Consider the following 21,276-nt stretch of genomic DNA (forward strand, 5'->3'; position numbering starts at 1 on the left):
ATGAAAGATATTAGTTTATCACAGGCAGGTTTATATTCACTGTTGTCTTTCAAACCTTATCTGCAGGAAGCCCCTCCTTAGCCTACATAGCAACACAAATAAATTCAGACCCCAGAACATACTTCCGGAACAAATTCAGACTCTTAAAATGAATGTAACACCCCTGACTACAGAAAAATGACAACATTCATTATCAGACCAGATCCTAAGACCAGACCCTACGAATAATTCAGACCAGACCCAAACCCAAACTCAGATCAGGCCATACATTTTATTCATACCCCAAATCAGACCCTAAAGTATTTTTAAAATACAGACAACACCCTAGAATACATACAATCCCCAACCAAACCCCTTAATAAATTTTGACCCTCAAAATAAGTTTAGACCCCAGACCCTAAACCAGACACCAGAATACATATACCAGGCCAGACATAATAGCACAGACATTCTTTGTCGCACATAAAAAACATACATACCCATGTTTGACATATTTACATTACAGTGGAATTATAAAAGGTGATACTATACATTATGCCAGACGGCATGAACACACGCTGTAGATTTAAAATGTATTTATACACTTGTTGTCAAATTTTTGCTACTTAGTTTTATACTGCTACATAAATGGAAAGTGCTATTTAGTGCATGAGTAAGGGGTTGAACCCCCCCCAAAACATCACGTCCAGACTGAACAATGATTGGCTGTGTTGGCATTATATGCCTCAATTATTACATGTATTATCTAAAAACATTTTATAAAAAGAAAATTGAGATAATGTTTGAACTGTGAGTAAAAAATTACTTGTCATGATTGTCCTACAGGAACACGTGGGTACTGAGTTTCTGCACTTTTTCCACAGCAGGAACACTTTTCCCATTATTAAGAGTTCTGCAGGACCATCCCTTGAGTGGAAGAGTTCCCACACTTTTTTCCCAGGGCTTGACCCCTGGTTTGGTCATACTACACTGCTTAGAGGAAAACTGTTAGTAAACTCCCCCCACACTAACCAGAGGTACTGGCTGGTAGTGCGGGGGACGCTGATCAATATGCAGCCTATCGTTCGCCCGTTCTCTTGATTCTTCTGGATATACAAATGAGCTGCTAACTTGCATTGCCGGGGTTACAAGGCTCATTCTGGCACTTTGACATCAGCGCCGCTTATCTGCCGCACCGCCCGGCTTATGAATATTCATCCCCTTTCTCCTCAGTGGAGTCCAGTACAGAGCGGGGAGGGGAGGAACAGTCGGAGGGAGGGGATGAATATTCATAAGTCGGGCAGTGCTGCAGACGAGCGGTGCTGATGTCAGAGTGCCAGAAGGAGCCTTGTAACCCCGCCCGTGCCAGTTAGCAGCTCATTTGCATATCCAGAAGAATGAAGACAACGGGTGAATGGCAGGGGGCGGATCCGGGCATGGTAGGCAGCATATTGATCAGCATCTTCCGCACTACCAGCCAGTACCTCTGGTTAGTGCAGGGGGAGTATACTGACAGTTTTCCTTTAATATAAAGGAAGCAAGTGCATTGATGTCTAAGCAAGCACCACAACTGAAGCCAAAGCTTGCCATGACAACAGGACTTCCATGCAGGTGGCATTTTTATGTAGACTCCTAAGAGGCTCATACCGTTTGCTTATCATGTTGTCTAGACCAACTGTGAACTAGAATGACAAAGCTAGAGACCTTCAAAATAAATGGATTCAGGTAATTGAAACTTTAGGGAAAAGTAGAGTTATGGACCTAAAATGAATTGTAAGTTTTTTGTTTCTAGTTGCAGTTTAATCTTGTATTTGCCTTAAGTTTTTGTATATGTTTCTGAATTCTTCCAGTATGTAAAATAATGTGTTAGACTGTGTATTAGAAAAAATAGTCGGATTCTTCCCCCCCAAAAACAATACTATTAATGGCCGTGGGCAGTGTCTGATTTTGCAGCTCAACTCTATTCACTTGGGTGGGGCTGAGCTGCAATACCGAACAGAACTGACAAGCATAGCTATTTTCAGGGAAACCAGATTATTATTATTTTTTAATCCTTTTTGTAACATTCCATGGGTAATAAAGTTAAACATCTAATTTCACTTTCTAAAATTATAGTGGAAAAAGGTGAGCCAATTCTTTTGTTCTCTTTGATATAGAAGTTATATGATTATGCTACAATTTTAGATTTTGGCAGTGTCTTGTTGCCCAGTGGTCAAGATTTGCCAAACTCGCCAACTGATTGGCTGACCATATTATGTGCTGGAGAAAAGGAGCATCATGCAGTTGGATTCTTAACCCCCTAAGGATTGAGCGTTTTTCCGTTTTTGCACTTTCGTTTTTTCCTCCTTACCTTCTAAAAATCATTTTGTACCTAAAAATCCATATGATGGCTTATTTTTTGCGCCTCCAATTCTACTTTGTAATGACATCAGTCTTTTTACCCCAAAAATCTAAGGCAAAACAAAAAAAAAAAAAATAAATCATTGTGCGAAAAAATTGAAGAAAAAAAAAAAAGTGTAACTTTTGGGGGCTTCCGTTTCTATGCAGTAAATGTCTTTATTCTGTAGGCCCATACAATTAAAATGATACCCAAATTATATAGGTTTGATTTTGTCATACTTCTGGAAAAAATTCTAATTACATGCACAAAAATTAATATGTTTAAAATTGTCATCTTCTGGCCCCTATAACTTTTATATTTTTCCATGTACGGGGCGATATGAGTGCTAATTCTTTGCACTGTGATCTGAAGTTTTTAGCTGTACCATTTTTGTATTGATCAGACTTTTTGATTGCTTTTTATTCAGTTTTTTATTATATATCAAGTGATCAAAAATACGCTATTTTGGACTTTTGAATTTTTTAACGTGTACGCCATTGACCGTGCGGTTTAATTAATGATATATTTTTGTAGTTCGGACATTTATGCATGCGGCGATACCACATATGTTTAATTTTATTATGGTTACATATTTTCATGTGGAATTTGGGAAGAGGTGGGGGATTTAAACTTTTAATAAGGAAGGGGTTAATGGGTGTTTTTTTTAACTTTTTATTCAACTTTTTTATTTACACTTTTAGTCCCCTTAGGAGACTTTTAGGATGGATCATTAGATTCCTCATACAGATCAATGTGGTTTCATAGAACCACATTGATCTGTGTGCTCTGCGCTCGTTTGATAAAGCCTGGTCCTGCCAGGCTTTATCATTCACATCGCAGCAGACGGCATAGGACGTGAGGTAAGCCCTCTGGCTACCTCAGCAGGGGATCGCCCCCCGCAATCACGCTGTGGGGGGCGATCCACCCCACTGGACCACCAGGGATGGTTTAAATGTCCATTTAGATGCCACTGTCAGCTTTGACAGCGGCGATCTAAAGAGTTAATAGCCGGCTGCGGCAATTGCCGCATGTCGGCTATTAACGTCGGCCCCCAGCTACAGTAACAGCTTGGCGGCATTCCGGTATGGCGCGGGTTCGAGTCGGGAGCCCGCGTCATACAACGGTTGCTGTCTCAAGATGAGCCGGCTCGTCCTTAGACGTCAACTGGTTAAAGGGGTACTCTGCTGGAAAACATTTTTTTTTTAATCAACTGGTCCTGGAAAGTTAAACAGATTTGTAAACTACTTCTATTTCAAAATTGTTATCCTTCCAGTACTTATCAGCGGCTGTATGCTCCACAGGAGGTTCTTTTCTTTTTGAATTTCCTTTTTGTCTGACCACAGTGCTCTCTGCTGACACCTCTGTTCATTTTAGGAACTGTCCAGAGTAGAAGCAAATCCCCAATGCAAGCATATGCTGCTCTGGACAGTTCCTGACATGGACAAAGGTGTCAGCAGAGAGCACTGTGGTCAGACAGAAAGGAAATTCAAAATAAAGACCTTCCTCTGGAGCATATAGCAGCCGAGAAGTACTGGAAATACAAATCTGTTTAACTTTCTTGCATCAGTTGATTAAAAAAAATGTTTTCCAGCAGAGTAACCCTTTAACATGCCTGATCCTTTTGTTATAAAGGGAGATTAGCCAGTGTCTGAGCCTGCATGTGCACAGTTGATTCAGCTGCAAGCTGTCTAGGGCTGTGGCCCTCCAGATGTTGCAAAACTTCAACTTCCGTCATGCCCGGACAGCCATAGGATGCAGCCAACGGCTGGCCGGGCATGCTAGGAGTTGAAGTTTTGCATCTCGAGGGCCACAGTTTGAGATCACTGGTCTAGGGTGTATGGCCACCTTATATCTGGAGGTAAAATGGCCATACACGTTAAATAATTGTTGTCAAAACTCACCAATTTTTTGTTGGAGCAGCAACCATCTAATGTATATGGTGGCTTCCAACCTTCCCCCCGATGGCAGATGTCAAGGGAGATAAAGGTTGGTCATATGGATTTAAAGGGGTACTCTGCCCCTAGACATCTTATCCCCTATCCAAAGGATAGGGGATAAGATGTCTGATCGCAGGGGTTCTGCCGCTGGGGACCCACCCCCCAGTGGTGGGACCCGCGATCTCTCCTGCAGCTCCCCCGTTTCTCAGCTGCACAGAGCGAGGATCGCTCTGTGGCTGATGACAGGCAATGCAGGTGACGGAGTATCATGACATCACGGCTCTGCCCCCTTGTGACATCATCCCCCACCCCCTCAATGCAAGGCTATGGGAGGGGGTGTGGCGGCCACTCTGTGCAGCTGAGAAATGGGGTTGATGCATGAGAGATTGCGGGGGACCCCAGCAGCAGAACCCCCGCGATCAGACATCTTAACCCCTATCCTTTGCATAAGGGATAAGATGTCTAGGGATCGAGTACCCCTTTAAACTGCCCAATCCTTTTACTTTTGAGAAGATAAGCTCCTGCCAGATGAGCCTAGCAGTGGCTTTCTCCCTTCTGTTCATATGATGGTGCAATTGGGCAAGACAAATCAGACAGTAGCTACCTAATGTAGTTAGCTAGCTTTACCTTTAGATTAACTTTTGTATAGACACCAATAGGTTGCAGATAAAATAGGGCTAGAGGCTCAATTATCGTTACATTTATTTTTGGTTTGTTACAAAATTGTATCCTTACAATGACATGAGACCACCCAGTCACTTAAGATACACAGAGCCATATAATTTGCATGTACAGATAACAAGTACTGTCCCCAAGATCATTATAATTGTATGATGTTCCTAAGGAAGTGGTGATAACATGGTGCAAGGATCAAAAGATGCCTTTTGTGGGGCCTTTCACTTTCCTAACCACTTCCTCTGTCTGTTTCAGGTTGTGTATATGAAGGCCGACACTATAAAGAAGGAGATGAATTTCAGCCAGAAGAGAACAAATGTCTTAAGTGTTCCTGCATAGTAAGTTGTGGTCATGAAAAAGATCATATATTGCTAATGTATAGCAGAGAGGATGGTTATTACAACATAAAAACTGCACAAAAAACAGGATGAGCCACATAATATTTGCATAATATTACATATGCATTTTCAAAATAGCCCTATAATTTTAGCATATCACAGAATACATGTCAGATAGGCCAGTACTGACAAAAGATGTAAAAATAAATGCATATAACACAAAGAGTTTCAATCTAAAATGTCTAGGTATAGTTTAAAAGTTCTCTTGGTGAAAGTATAGAACAAATCATATGGTGCAGTCATAGAACGAACTCTCTATTATGTCTATAGTATTTATAAGTATATAATCTAACTTTAGAGACTGTATGTAAGGAAGTGCTCATATAAAGCAATGCACCCTTGTTTTGGCAACTTTGCTTTCTATTTCATTAAATCACCCATAAGCCTTAAAATATTTACAGTAACCCATCTCTCCATCCATCACAATGAATATAAATCTGTGCCCATTTTACTTATAAAGAATTTGTTAGCACATACTAAATAAGGATATGCGGACAATAATTTAGATCGGTGCGGGTGCCATCAGCAGTGAGGATTTCCTTTAACCCACTCAAAAATACATTGCAATTCTCACTGCCAGGAGACAGACATAAGAATTTATAATAGTTATGCTGAATATTTATCTTTTCCTGAAATAGAAAGTTGTTCGTGACTACATCTCAGCGTCATATATTAACTTATTTCATTCGTCATGAGAAGAAGCACCACAACTGCCCAAATCCCATAAACTTAACATTAGACGGGAAATTAATCATGTTTGTCAAGACATAAAAATAGCAGCCGAAACCGATGAGTGAGTTTCTAGGAATAGCTTCTTATCTTATAGAAGACATAACATATAGACATGAAAAGAGAAAAAAAGGCAGCTCTGCTGTATCACAATCATTTACATGGGCTGCTGACAAGGTGTTTGCTGGAAAACACTATATGCAGATATTCTTGCACTACATAAACATTAATAATCTTTTATTAAGATTTGCATCCATCTGTTTTATGATGGAAGAATGTTTCCTAAATTTTTCCTGCTTTTGTCTATTCAACACTCCAGATTTATCCATTTGCTCATTTACACATCATTGTTTTCCAAAACAATATACACGATAGTTTAGTAGTAATATATACACACATGGAAGGGCATTCATCAATATTTTACTAGTATATGTGCTATTATAGATGTGAAAAGTCGCCTAAGAATATACCTTCCTGCTCCAAATTCACCAAAGGTCGCATGCCACTTGATGAATTAACCGGCTCCATTCTACTCGTTTAGACTACTTTCCAGGGCAGAAGTGACATGGTGTGAGTTTGAGTGTAAATCACGGTGCTGCAACTTTTTTTTAGACTTTTTTGAGACTTTCAGAGAAAAGTCGCAGATAATGAATCTGTGCCAACTGCATAAAACTAGTCTAAAGCACTGCACATGGTAGTTAACTTTCAGATATAATCTATAGCAAAAGACGTATATAGCAAAAGTCACACAACAGTCGCAGGAGAAGTGACTTAGACTTTTTTTGGAGACAATTTTAGATAAAAAAATATGATTTCTAAACAGCTTGATGAATTCCCCTCATGGTTCTGTCTTCTTTGAACATGGTGATCTGTTAGATGTCCTTCTTAAGGGGGTATTCTCAGCTTGCAAAGTTATTTCCTTTCCAATCGCTGAGTCTCCTAACAGTCGCAAAAACAGAGAAAAAATATCCCTTGAATAAATGTGTGCACCACTCATGCGTGGTCAGCTCTGCACTCAGAGATAACAGATGAAGCACTGGCAGTACGTGCATGGTGCGCTCCATTCATTCATGGGATCGTTTTCCTTAGTTCTTGTGATTGATAGGGGTGCTTGCTGTGGAACCCTCACCGATCAGCTTTCTATCCCCTATCTTATGCATAGAGAATAAAGGTGAAGGAATCTTTTATCACACTTTGGAATGATGTACAGGATTTTGCATCCACTGTTTCATTTTCTGAAGTTCTGCCTGTGGGTCAATAATGGCATCTGAGAATGTAGATTAAGTGGCTGTTACTGAGACATGGTTTAATGAAAGTAATGACTGGGACCTAACCATACCAGGGTACTCTTTATATAGAAGAGACAGAGAAGGCAAGAAAGGAGGAGAAGTGGCCCTGTATGTGAAAGATAGCATACAATCTAACCTAATACAAGTTAGTGAGGCCAACATAGAGTCAGTTAGGGTTACGTTGCAGTTTGGTAATCATGCAGTAACTCGTGTAGATGTGATATATAGACCACCTGGCCAAGTTAACCCCTTAAGGACTCAGGGTTTTTCCATTTTTGCACTTTCGTTTTTTCCTCCTTACCTTTTAAAAATCATAACCCTTTAAATTTTTCACCTAAAAATCCATATTATGGCTTATTTTTTGCGTCGCCAATTCTACTTTGCAGTGACATTAGTCATTTTACCCAAAAATGCACGGCAAAACGGAAAAAAAAATCATTGTGCGACAAAATCGAAAAAAAACCCCGCCATTTTGTAACTTTTGGGGGCTTCCGTTTCTACGCAGTGCATATTTCGGTAAAAATTACACCTTATCATTATTCTGTAGGTCCATACGGTTAAAATTATACCCTACTTATATAGGTTTGATTTTGTCGCACTTCTGGAAAAAATCATAACTACATGCAGGAAAATTTATACGTTTAAAAATGTCATCTTCTGACCCCTATAACTTTTTTATTTTTCCACGTACAGGGCGGTATGAGGACTCATTTTTTGCTCCGTGATCTGAAGTTTTTATCGATATGATTTTTGTTTTTTTGATCAGACTTTTTGATCACTTTTTATTCATTTTTTAATGGTATAAAAAGTGACAAAAATACGCTTTTTTGGACTTTGGAATTTTTTTGCGCGTACGCCATTGACCGTACGGTTTAATTAATGATATATTTTTATAGTTCGGGCATTTACGCACGCGGCGATACCACATATGTTTATTTTATTTATTTTTTTACACTGTTTTATTTTTTTTCTGGGAAAAGGGGGGTGATTCAAACTTTTATTAGGGAAGGGGTTAAATGACCTTTATTAACACTTTTTTTTTAAATTTTTTTTTGCAGTGTTATAGGTCCCATAGGGACCTATAACACTGCACACACTGATCTTTTACACAGATCACAGGCGTGTATTAACACGCCTGTGATCAGTGTTATCGGCGCTTGACTGCTCCTGCCTGGATCTCAGGCACGGAGCAGTCATTCGCCGATCGGACACCGAGGAGGCAGGTAAGGGCCCTCCCGGTGTCCGGTCAGCTGTTCGGGACGCCGCGATTTCACCGCGGCGGTCCCGAACAGCCCGACTGAGCAGCCGGGTCACTTTCAGTTTCACTTTAGAAGCGGCGGTCAGCTTTGACCGCCGCTTCTAAAGGGTTAATACCGCACATCGCCGTGATCGGCGATGTGTGGTATTAGCCGCGGGTCCCGGCCGTTGATGAGCGCCGAGACCGACGCGATATGATGCGGGATCGTGGCGCGATCCCGCTTCATATCGTGGGAGCCGGCGCAGGACGTCGTTAAGGGGTTAAAGAATTAGATGATCTACTAGTTGAGGAAATAGCTAAAATGACAATGAAAGGAGAAGTTATCACTATGGGAGACTTCAATCTTCCGGATATAAACTGGAAAACCAAAATAGCTAGTTCTGCCAGGTGTACAGATATTCTAAATTCCCTACTGGGATTATCTCTTCAACAAGTGATTGAGGAGTCAACTCGGAGGGAGGCCATTTTGGATTTGGTATTCACAAATGGGGATTTGGTATATGATGTTATTTTATACGAAAGCTTGGGATCTAGTGATCACCACCAGTCAGTGTGGTTTAATATAATAACAGTGAAGGACTCATACCACACAAAAACAAAAGTTTCAGATTTTAGAAAAACAGACTTTTAAAAAATGAGATTAGTCATAAATGAGTCCCTATCAGTCTGGAATGGTTTACATGGAGTCCAGGAGAAATGGGACTACTAAAAAAGATGCATTATTGAAGGCAACAGAAAATATCATTAGACTTGTCAGTAACAGCAGGAAAAGGAAGAGACCACTGTGGTACAAAATCATAAAAAGCAAAAAGCTAGCAAGGCTTTTGACACTGTCCCACACAGAAGACTTATCAGTAATCTACAGTCATTGAGCTTGGACTCCCATATTGTTAAGTGGATTAGGCAGTGGCTGAGTGACAGACAACAGAGGGTTGTAGTCAATGGAGTATATTCAGAGCAAGGTCTTGTTACCAGTGGAGTACCTCAAGGATCTGTACTGGGACCCATTTTGTTTAATATATTCATTAGTGACATTGCAAAAAGTCTTGAGGGTAAGGTAAAATGGAAAAGGAACATCAACCCTGTTACATATCTTTGTGTCATCAGCAAAAAGACATACCTTACCATTGAGATCTTTTGCAATATTACTGATAAAGATATTAAACAAAATAAGTCCCAGTACAGATCCCTGGAGTACCCCACTGGTAACAAGACCTTGCTCTGAATATACTCCATTGACTACAGCCCTCTGTTGTCTGTCACTGCCTAATCCACTCAACAATACTGGAGTCCAAGCTCAATGACTGTAGTTATATTGATAAGTTTTCTTTGTGGTACAGTATCGAAAGCCTTACTAAAATCTAGATATGCGATGTCTACTGCCCCTCCGCCATCTATTATTTTATTCACCTAGTCAAAAAATATCATGATCTCTCTTAAGTAAACCCATGTTGTTTTTTATCTTGCATTCCCTGGGATTTTAGATGTTCTACAATCCTATCCTTTAGTAGGGTTTCATTAATTTCCCCACTATTGATGTCAGACTTACTGGTCTTTAGTTGCTTGATTCCTCCCTACTACCTTTCTTGTGAATGGGCACGGCATTTGCTAATTTCCAATCTTCCGGGATGACTCCTGTTACCAGTGATTGGTTAAACCGTACCCGTAAGATCCAACTAAAAAACTTATTTTTAAATATATCACTCAGTACCTAATCCTGACCATGTACATCTAATTTCTATGTGTCTAGCACCTTTATTTATTTTTTTATTACACTTTTAATTTAGCTCACTAGTCTGAATTCCTCTCAAAGGGAGGGGGCGTGGTCTCCCTGTGCAGGTCTCCGCCCCCTCCTTCAGTATGCTGTCTGCTCACATCTCCCCTAGCATTAGCAAAACTACAACTCCCAGCTTGTCCTCACTGACAGTAGCGGGACACAAGCTGACAGTGGGAGAATTTTTCCTCCAGCTGTGAGCCCTGCGCTCACAGCTGTCAATCAAGGAAGTGGGTCCTGTGTCCAAGCAGGCAGGGGGGCAGTTGTTTGACTGGCTTTTTCAGTATGAAATACTGAATATTTTCTAATGAAAGCAATTGCAAAACCTATTGGTTTTGCATGCTTTACAACATATCAAAAGTTTTTGTATCTGACAGTGCCCATTTAAATTAATCTGATAACAGTTTTGCTAGCTCACCACTAAGCTCTTTTAATAATTTTGGGTGTATGCCATCAGGCCCCTGTGACTTATTTGTCTTTACTTTAGACAGCAAATGTAGAACCTCTTCTTCTGTAAAGACACATGCATCACATGATTCATTAGGCTTCCTCCCTAATGGAGGTCCTTTTCTTTTTTCATCTGTAAAAACTGAACAGAAGTATTCATTATGGCAGTCAGCTAGCCCTTTATTCTCTTCTACAGCTGTGGAGGGTGCAGATGTGCTTGGGGAGAAGATGGCTAAAAGGGTGGGGGAGTGTTTAAACTAGGGACTGGGGGAGGAAACCTACAACATAGAGGGGGAAGATAGTGTAGATAGAGAGGGGGGACTTATTAATGTACCTGGGGGTGGAGCGGAGGGAGGGATTAGAATAGTTAATAGGAATAGGCTTCATAGAAAAAAAAACATACACCGTTGAATTGTATGTTGACTAGTGCCAGAAGCCTGTCCAATAAAACTGACGAACTGGAGTTGATAATGTCTGAGGAGGATTATGACATAGTGGGTATAACAGAGACTTGGTTGGACGATAGCTGTGACTGGGTGGTCAACATACAGGGTTATAGTCTATTCAGGAAGGATCAGACAAAACAGAAAGGGGGAGGAGTTTGTATTTATGTAATGTCCAGTCTGAAGGCCGCACTGCGGGAGGATATATGGGGGGTAAACGATAATGTGGAGTCATTATGGGTAGAAATATATGGAGATAAAAAAAAATTCTGATGGGGTTTGCTATAAGCCACGAGACATAATGGAAGAGGCAGAAGATCAATTACTGAGGCAAATAAACAAGGCAGCAAATCAGAATGAGGTGATAATAATGGGGGACTTTAACTATCCTGATATAAACTGGGAGATCGAGACCTGTGAATCTCATAAAGGAAACAGGTTTCTGACAATAGCTAAAGACAATTATCTGTCCCAAATGGTGCAGGGCCCGACCAAAGATGGCACCCTACAAGACTTAATATTAACCAACAGACCTGACAGAGTAACTAATGTGCAAGTAGAAGGACACCTAGGAAATAGTGATCATAATATAATACATTATAACTTGTTCTTCAATAAGGGAATCTCTCGAGGGGCCACAAAAACAATGAACTTTAGGAAGGCAAAGTTTATCCAACTCAGAGAAGCCCTTAACAATATAATATGGGATAATGTCCTCAAAAACAAGAATACTGAAGCTAAATGGGAGACTTTTAAAAATATCTCAAATTCTCACTGTAAGATGTATATACCTTATGGGAATAAAAGGGTCAGAAATAAAAGAAAACCAATATGGATGAATAAAATGTTAAGGGATCAATAAATGACAAAAGTAAAGCATTTAAACTACTAAAACAGGATGGCAGTGAAGAAGCATTAAAAAGCTATAGAGAAAAAAGTAAAATATGTAAAAAAAACAGATAAAAACTGCAAAAATAGAGACTGAAAAACTAATTTTCCAAGAGAGTAAAACTAACCCCAAAATGTTCTTTAACTATATAAATAGCAAAAAGGTCAAAAATGAAAGTGTAGGCCCTTTAAAAAATGATGAAGAGATCAGGAAAAAGCTAATATATTAAACAAATTCTTCTCCACTGTATTCACCGAGGTAAAGGAAATGCCAGGTGAAATACAGTGAGATAAGGTAAACTCCCCAGTACAGGTCACCTGTCTAACCCAGGAAGAAGTACAGTGCCGCCTACAAAAAATCCAAATAGACAAATCACCAGGTCCAGATGGCATTCACCCCTGTGTTCTAAAGGAATTAAATAATGTAATAGACAGACCCCTATTTTTAATATTCAGGGACTCTATATAGTAACATGGACTGTTCCCCAGGACTGGCGCATGGCAAATGTGGTGCTAATATTTAAAAAGGGGACAAAAGGTGACCCTGGGAATTATAGACCTGTCAGTTTAACCTCTGTTGGATGTAAATTGTTTGAGGGTTTTCTAAGAGATGCTATTTTGGAATATCTTGATAAAAATAAATGTATGACTCCAGATCAGCATGGCTTTATGAGGGATCGGTAACTGGCTCAGTGATAGGAAACAGAGGGTGGTTATTAATGGTACTTATTCTGACTGGGTGACTCTTACCAGTGGAGTACCACAGGGATCAGTCTTGGGTCCTGTCATATTTAATATATTCATTAATGACCTTGAAGAGGGGCTGGATAGTAAAGTAGCAATCTTTGCAGATGAAGCTAAACTCTGTAAAGTGGTTAACACTATAGAGGACAGTGCAATGTTACAAATGGATCTGGATAGGTTGGAGGTTTGGGCTGGGAAGTGGCAGATGAGGTTCAACACTCATAAATGTAAGGTTATGCACATGGGGAGGAAAAATCCAGGCTGGCATAAAGCATTGAATGGGAGCACACTTGGGACGATTGATGTGGAAACGGACTTAGGAGTCTTAGTTAACAGTAAATGTAGTGACCAATGTCGGGCAGCTGCGGCCAATGCAAATAAAATCATGGGGTGCAACTGCATCAATAGGGGCCTAGATGCCCACGACAAGAAAATCATTCTACCGCTGTAAAAATCACTAGTCAGACCACACATAGAATACTGTGTACAGTACTGGGCACCAGTGTACAAGAAAGATATAGTGGAGCTGGAGAGGGTTCAAAGACGGGCAACCAGGGTAATACGGGGAATGGGTAGACTACAGTACTCAGAAAGATTATCAGAATTAGGGTTATTTAGTTTAGAAAAAAGAAGGCTTAGGGATGACCTAATAACTATGTATAAATATATCAGGGGACAGTACAGAGATCTCTCCCATGATCTATTTATACCCAGGACTGTATCTATAACAAGGGGGCATCCTCTACGTCTAGAGGAAAGAAGGTTTCTACACCAGCACAGATGGGGGTTCTTTACTGTAAGAGCAGTCAGACTGTGGAATTCTCTGCCTGAGGAGGTGGTCATATTGAACTCTGTAAAAGAATTCAAAAGGGGTCTGGATGCATTTTTGGAGAATAATAATATCACCGGTTATGTATACTAGATTTATAGGGACAGAACGTTGATCCGGGGATTTATTCTGACTGCCATATTTGGAGTCGGGAAGGAATTTTTACCTCTAGTATGAGGGTTTTTTGCCTTCCTCTGGATCAACTCAGTAGGGACTCATTAGGGTTATAGGTTTAACTTGATGAACTCTGGTCTTTTTCAACCTTATGAATTATGTTACTATGTTACATACCTTCCTTCCTTTGTTTTTAATTTAGTTATTCCTTGTTTTAATTTCCTTTTTTCATTTATATATGTGAATAATGTCTTATCCCCTTTTTTCACTGACTGGGATAGTTTTTCTTCTGCCTGCCCTTTAGAAGTTCTTATAACTTGCTAGGCCTCTTTCTGCCTAATCTTGTAAATTTCCCTATCTTCATTGCTCTGGTTTTTTAAATGCTAGCATTTAGTTTTTTTTTATGATTTTGGCCACTTCTGCTGAGTACCACAGTGGTCTCTTCCTTTTTCTTCTTTTACTGACAAGTCTAATGCAATTTTCTGTTGCCTTCAATAATGTGTCTTTTAAGTAGTCCCATTTCTCCTGGACTCCATTTAATCTGTTCCAATCTGACAGGGACTCATTTATGACTAATCTCATTTTTGAAAAGTCTGTTTTTCTAAAGTCTAAAACTTTTGTTTTTGTGTGGTGTGACTCCTTCACTGTTATTATGTTAAACCACACTGACTGGTGATCACTAGATCCCAAGCTTTCGCATACAATAACATCATATACCAAATCCCCATTTGTGAATACCAAATCCAAAATGGCCCCCGTCAGGGTTGGCTCCTCAACCGCTTGTTGTAGAGATAATCCCAGTAGGGAATTTAGAATATCTGTACTCCTGGCAGAACTAGCTATATTGGTTTTCCAGTTTATATCCAGAAGATTGAAGTCTCCCATAGTGATAACTTCTCCTTTCATTGTCATTTTAGTTATTTCCTCAACTAGTAGATCATCTAATTCTTTAACTTGGCCAGGTGATCTGTATATCACACCTACACAAGTTACTGCATGATTACCAAACTGCAACGTAACCCAAACTGACTCTATGTTGGCCTCACTAACTTGTATTAGTTTAGATTTTATTCTATCTTTCACAAACAGGGCCACTTCTCCTCCTTTCTTGCTTTCTCTGTCTCTTCTGTATAAAGAGTACCCTAGTATGGTTATGTCCCAGTCATTACTTTCATTAAACCATGTCTCAGTAACAGCCACTAAATCTACATTCTCAGATGCCATTATTGACCCAAGTTCATTGATTTTAGTACCTAAACTGTGAGCATTTCTAGACAGGACTCTGAGCTTGTCATTTCTTAACCTCTGTGCTACTGACATGTTCTGGCATTGTTTTGGGGGGCAATTGGACTCATGGATTTTCACTCTTTTGCCCCCCCCTTCCTAGTTTAAATACTCCTTAGCAAATTATTGGAATTGTTCACTGAGTACATTTGTTCCTTTGAGAGAAAGATGCAAACCATCTTTTTTGTACAATTCCTTTCTATTCCAAGTAGAGCTATCATGAGACACAAAGCCAAATCCTTGCTCTTGACAACATTTACTAAGCCATAAGTTGAACTCCTTAATGCGCCTCTGCCTATCATTCTGAACATTATGCACAGGCAGAACTTCAGAAAAAGGAGAACTGACAGCATCCAAACCTCCAAGGAGTGGAACATGAAGTAAATGCACAACAATTCCTGCACTGAACCAAGTCTGCCATTTTAAAGAGGAGAAAATGTTAAACAAACAAATCTTACCTTTTTTAGATTGTATCCACCTCCAGCCTACCTTCTGACTATCTCCTGCAATATCTCTCCAATGCACTTTGAAAAAGCAGCACTTTGAATATGCAGCTAATGAATTAGCTGCATATTCAGAGGCGAACATAGAAGAAAGGCCATGTGCAAGAACAGTACGTGTGCCCTTACTGCCCCATATTAAGAGCCTTTCACTGTACTAGTCTCAACACTACTGGACTGTACCAGTTACTATGGTGCAGGGGAATCATTAGCATGAGAGAAACTAATGAGGTTATCCAACTTTAAGACTGCTGGCCTATGCTTGGAGACAACACCAAAATTGCTTGCATCACCAATACTAAAAGTATGAAACATGGAAGGATGAGCACTGGTGAACACTGAAGAGGTTGCAGCACTGACATGAACAGCTGATCTCCTGGGGTCCCGAGGATAGGCACTAGATTTTAAAAAGTTGAATAACTCCTTTAAAGCATTATAGTTTTCCTTAAAATCAGTGGGTTCTGCTTATAGTGCATGGACATGATAGGCCCTCCAGAGCAAGAGACACCCAGTAAGGAACTGCCATCTGCTCTAGCTAAAAGCTGAAAGTATTTGGGGTTACTAAACCAGACAACCCTTTTAACATACAAAATATAGGGTTTTTACTAATAAAAGGATATGCCATTTTCCTTATTAAAGAGTGTTAGTAAATCATCTGCATTTTATGCGGTTGTGATGGGATGTCTAACCCACTTTTCTGACACAATTTAGGAACTGTGCTAGAAAATATATAAGGCAACCCTAAGGCAAACTGAAGTAAGACTAGGTTCACATATGTCCAGAATCCGGCAAAGGTGAAATCAGCCTAGATCTCGAAGCAACGGATGCCACATCTGATTGGTTGTCATCAGTTGTATGGCATCTGGTGTCCATTGTTTTTGGATGGCTGACAGTCTGGTGCCCTCTGGCGTGTCCATCCATACATTGTCAAAATTGAGACGCTGGATGATTGTGAACTGTCCAATTCAAATGAATGGAATCAGTTCTAGCATCAGTTTCCCTTCGGTGCACGCAGAGGGAAACTATGCTGGATTCTGGACATATGTGAACCCAGCCTGAGAGGTCTTTATTAATATGACATCTGCTGCAGAAAATCCACAGTGTATCCGCCCTATATGGACAAACTCTAAGACTGGTTTTACACGCAGTATTTTTTGCAGAAGAGCCACAGTAGATTTTAATCCCATTTCTAGCAAAAGCCAGAATAAAAAAATATATCATTAATGATATACAAGGGGTGACAAGTCCTAAGCTGCTGCAAGTCATGGTAGAACATTTAGGCAATAGACTTGGCTCACAGTAGCATGTGTCCTGGCGTTTTCGTGTTGAAAAATGGTTCCTGGGATACTTCAGAGAAATGGCCACACCACTGGTTTCATGACCACCTCAATGTAATGCTGAGCTGATATTGTACATGGAATAAAGACTAGAGGGGTCTGGCTGTACTGACTTGCAGTTCTTATAAATAGCAGTTTCTTTCCCGATTTATATAACCTTACGACTTGTCCTTCTTGTTGTTGCAATTTCAATATTCTTATGGTTGGATCATTTACTTGCTATGGCTCGTAATACAGCATCACAAACTGTGCATGTGTGTGTGTGTGTGTGTGTGTGTGTGTGTGTGTGTGTGTGGAACCACCCTTAAAGTGTGTTTATTTCAAGTATAGGTTTTTCCCCATTGCACCAATTTTTTTTATTTTATAAAGAAACATTATGACTGTTCAGTTTTCATTATAATGGATTTTTTGGCACCATGTCAATACTTTTCAGCCAAGGGATTGTAAAGGGAACTGTAGTCTCTAACTCAGTGATATACCAGAGCACAGACAAATATTTGCAAAGAGAGCGCTTGGTTAAGAATTTCACACATACTCTCGAAGATGTCAAGGATAAAATAGAACAACCGTCATACCTTTAAATGCATGTTATACTTTTCTTTTTTTATGAGACAAGCAATGCAAATAGTTTGTGTTTAATTTATTGCTTAGGTATAGACATGACCATGAAAGCACCAGGAATTAAACATCACATATTCTTTCAGTCAGTCTGCTTTATGTCAGGGTGTTATCTGTCAGTTGTGGTTTAAAGCTAACTAGGAGCAGTCAGCCACTTGTGTACACCATACATCACTTACATTGCTGTGTGCCTTTCTTCATGATCATATTTTTCATTAACTGGTTATTATACCATGATTAAAGGGGAAATATCAAAAGTCAAAGTTGAAATTATCATTGCCAGAAGTATTTTGAACTTTCAAGAAAACATCTGTTCCTCCATGAGTATTGGAAAAGATCTAAAATTCATCACCCAAAAAAAAGAAAATAATTATCATTCCTTTGGTGATCTTGCTAAGATGATTGTTGCAGATGGAAGTTAAGAAAAAAAATGACATGACATCCTGGCAACATGGGTCCCATCCAAAAGATAACACATGGTGGCTAGGTTGACTTTATGGTTGGCATTACGCTTGGTGGGGCTCTGTCCCATGTATGTCCTAGATGTGTGCAACTGCATGACTATAAAGTTGCATACATCTGTTATTAGCTCCCAATTATAAATATGTAAGCCCATACTTGCCAACAATCCTGGAATGACTGAATGGCTCCTGGAAACAGGGAGAATCTCCTGGATTCTTAGAAGAGCAGGCAAACCTGGGTGATTTATCTTTGCATTATTCTCATCTCTCTACATATCTGCATTCCTCTTAACTCTTTGGTGCATGTTTGGTCCTGATGCTGTGTCCTAGTACCCATGTCCCAGCCATTAAAGTGTGGAGTGGTCAAGTGGCAATGGAGGAATCTCTTTCTAGATGTCTAAGTCTGCATCTGGATATCATGAGTTTGACATGTGTAACTGTCATTTTGTACAGTATGCCACACCGCTATTTTAGCTTACACTATTATTAATAAATATCGAAGGGTTGATATTTTCACTCTTTGCGGCAACCATTGGTGAAGTGTCTTTATAAAGGATGAGTGGAATACTGGTCACATGATTTACCCGAAAGGAGTTATCCTCAGGTTAAACTTTTTTCATGGGATAGAACTCTGCAAGTTGTAGTCCAACGTTTTCTCCCCACAGAGCTAGTGGAAGGTCTAGTCCAGTCTGAGTTTCCTCTGCTTAACAACATTTTAACCAAGCCTCTAGCCTTTTCTGCACCAGAGCCAATTACAATTTCAGTAGCTAGAATCCTCCACGCTGGGATGGGACTACAGTGATCAGGGCATTTTGCTGAGTTCCAGAAGATTTTCACCTAAAATCGTTTCCAGTGTGTGTGAGTATAATCTTCAGGATTTTTCACCAAAGTGAATCAACTTGTGTAGACCCCCACAGTAGAGTTTAATCTATTTGGGCTGTATCTGTCCATGGCCAAAGCATAAGAGCAATTCCCTAATAGAGTTATAATGGACCATAGGCAGCATGAAACAGGTGTATTGCCTTCTCATCCAAGTGTCAAGGAGGCAAAGGTAAGCTGTCACAGTCTGGCTCACCTCCTTGCTTGCCTTCAACTCCCAGTCCCGTCTTAACTGATATACAGGGTATGTATCTCATTCAAGAAAGGGTTAAAATTGAGGGCATATAAGGAGGCTGCCAGGCTGTGGGACTCCACCTGCTTGACACTTGGCTGAGAAGTCAAAAGAATATTTTGTAAGTTTTGCAACCAGCATTATTTTCAGGTAAGGTACAGTTTGCATTTATACCCTTAGAGATATTTACAGTCATGGCCGTAAATGTTGGCACCCCTGAAATTTTTCAAGAAAATGAACTATTTCTCACAGAAAAGAATTCCAGTAACACATGTTTTGCTAAACACATGTTTATTCCCTTTGTGTGTATTGGATCTAAACCAAAAAAGGAGGAAAAAAAAAGAAAATTAGACATAATAGACATTTTCACAGAAGGTTTTTTGGCTTACTCAAGTTCATTTTGGCAAAAAGTAGTTTTGCTTTTTTATGTCTCTGTGTCAGCAGTGGGGTCCACCTGAGTCTCCTGCCATAGTGTTTCATTTCATTGAAATGTTGATGGATAGTTCACGCTGGCACTGATGCTCCCTGAGTCTGCAGGACAGCTTGAATATCTTTGGAACTTGTTTGGGGCTGCTTATCCACCATCTGGACTATCCTGCATTGACACTTTTCATCAATTTTTCTCTTCCATCCATGCCCAGGGAAATTAGCTACAGTGCCATGGGTTGCAAACTTCTTGATAATGTTGCGCACTGTGGACAAAGGCAAATCTAGATCTCTGGAGGTGGACTTGAAACCTTGAGATTGTTGATATTGTTCCACAATTTTGGTTCTCAAGTCCTCAGACAGTTCTCTTCTCCTCTTTCTGTTGTCCATGCTTAGTGGGGCACACACAGACACACAATGCAAAGACTAAGTGAACTCCTCTCCTTTTTATCTGCTTTCAGGTGTGATTTTTATATTGCCCACACCTGTTACTTGCCCCAGGTGAGTTTAAAGGAGCATCACATGCTTGAAACAATCTTATTTTTCCACAATTTTGAAAGGGTACCAATAATTTTGTCCAGCCCATTTTTGGAGTTTGGTGTGACATTATGTCCAATTTGCTTTTTTCCTCCTTTTTTGATTTAGTTCCAATACACACAAAGGGAATAAACATTTGTACAGCAAAACTTGTTACTGCAATCCTTTTCTGTGAGAAATTCTTCATTTTATTGAAAAATTTCAGGGGTGCCAACATTTACGGCCATGACTGTAATGATGTCTGCAGTTCTTAGCAGCATATATACATTAGCTGACTCGCTTTAAGTTAATGTAGTAGATTTGTTTGACATCATTTGTAAAAGAACAAATAACACACTGTGATATCACAATTGGCAGTCACCTTTATTACATCTGTGTGTACCTGCTTAATAGTACATTAACTTATCTACAAGTGAATCTTGCGTTTTTACAAACCTAGTTTTGAACATCTTCAGAATTTCTTGGAACTATCATGAGGAAGAGATTATCAAGACAAACACTTAATAGGCTCCAACAATGGTGTGATTTTTTTAGCTGATTTTTGCTTAAAGAGAAATCAAAATATTTTCATATTTTTACCTGCTTTTTTATTTTTATTTTTTTGCTGAGATCGTATTTTCCACTTTCTTTGTTCTTTTTGAATTACCTCGATTACATAGTTAGACGCGTCTGTTTCTTCAAGAATTCCTTGTACACATGAAACCTTTTTGTTGATACAATGTCAAAAGGCTGTCAGCAGACCCAGTAGTATTTGGTTGTCAAGGACCACACATGCATTCTTCTCCACGAGATCATTACACATTGCTAGGGTGTTGATTTTTAAACTTCAAAGGACTTAGACTATTCCATTTTTTACTTCACTGACACAGATCATTATGTTTTAAAGCAACAGTACCTGGCAAAAATGCTGCATATAATACCCAAAATCAGTGCTGCTGCTGATTATGCCGGAAAGGTTCTTTATTTTATTAAATAGATTTTTTTTATTTTTTATGCACTGATGGAAATTTGTTTATACAGTCACATGCCACATTCTGTACATCCCCATGATGAATGTGGCACAGGCTAAAACAATCCCAGGCTGGACATGGTGGTTAGTGGTATTAATAAATGAGTCT

At 39.6% G+C, this 21,276-nt stretch overlaps 1 protein-coding gene across 3 annotated transcripts in view; it reads left to right on the forward strand.

Annotated features, from left to right (window-relative positions):
* Positions 1 to 21,276, forward strand: part of BMPER (BMP binding endothelial regulator) — a 314,190-nt gene that overhangs the window by 82,505 nt on the left and 210,409 nt on the right. For all 3 annotated transcript variants that reach the window (XM_056520437.1, XM_056520438.1, XM_056520439.1), the window contains one exon: positions 5,227 to 5,309. In XM_056520437.1, the coding sequence (XP_056376412.1) occupies positions 5,227 to 5,309 (83 nt within the window). The remainder of the gene's footprint in view (positions 1 to 5,226; positions 5,310 to 21,276) is intronic.

Source organism: Hyla sarda, chromosome 5 (genome assembly GCF_029499605.1).
Source record: "Hyla sarda isolate aHylSar1 chromosome 5, aHylSar1.hap1, whole genome shotgun sequence".
Lineage (NCBI taxonomy): Eukaryota > Metazoa > Chordata > Amphibia > Anura > Hylidae > Hyla > Hyla sarda.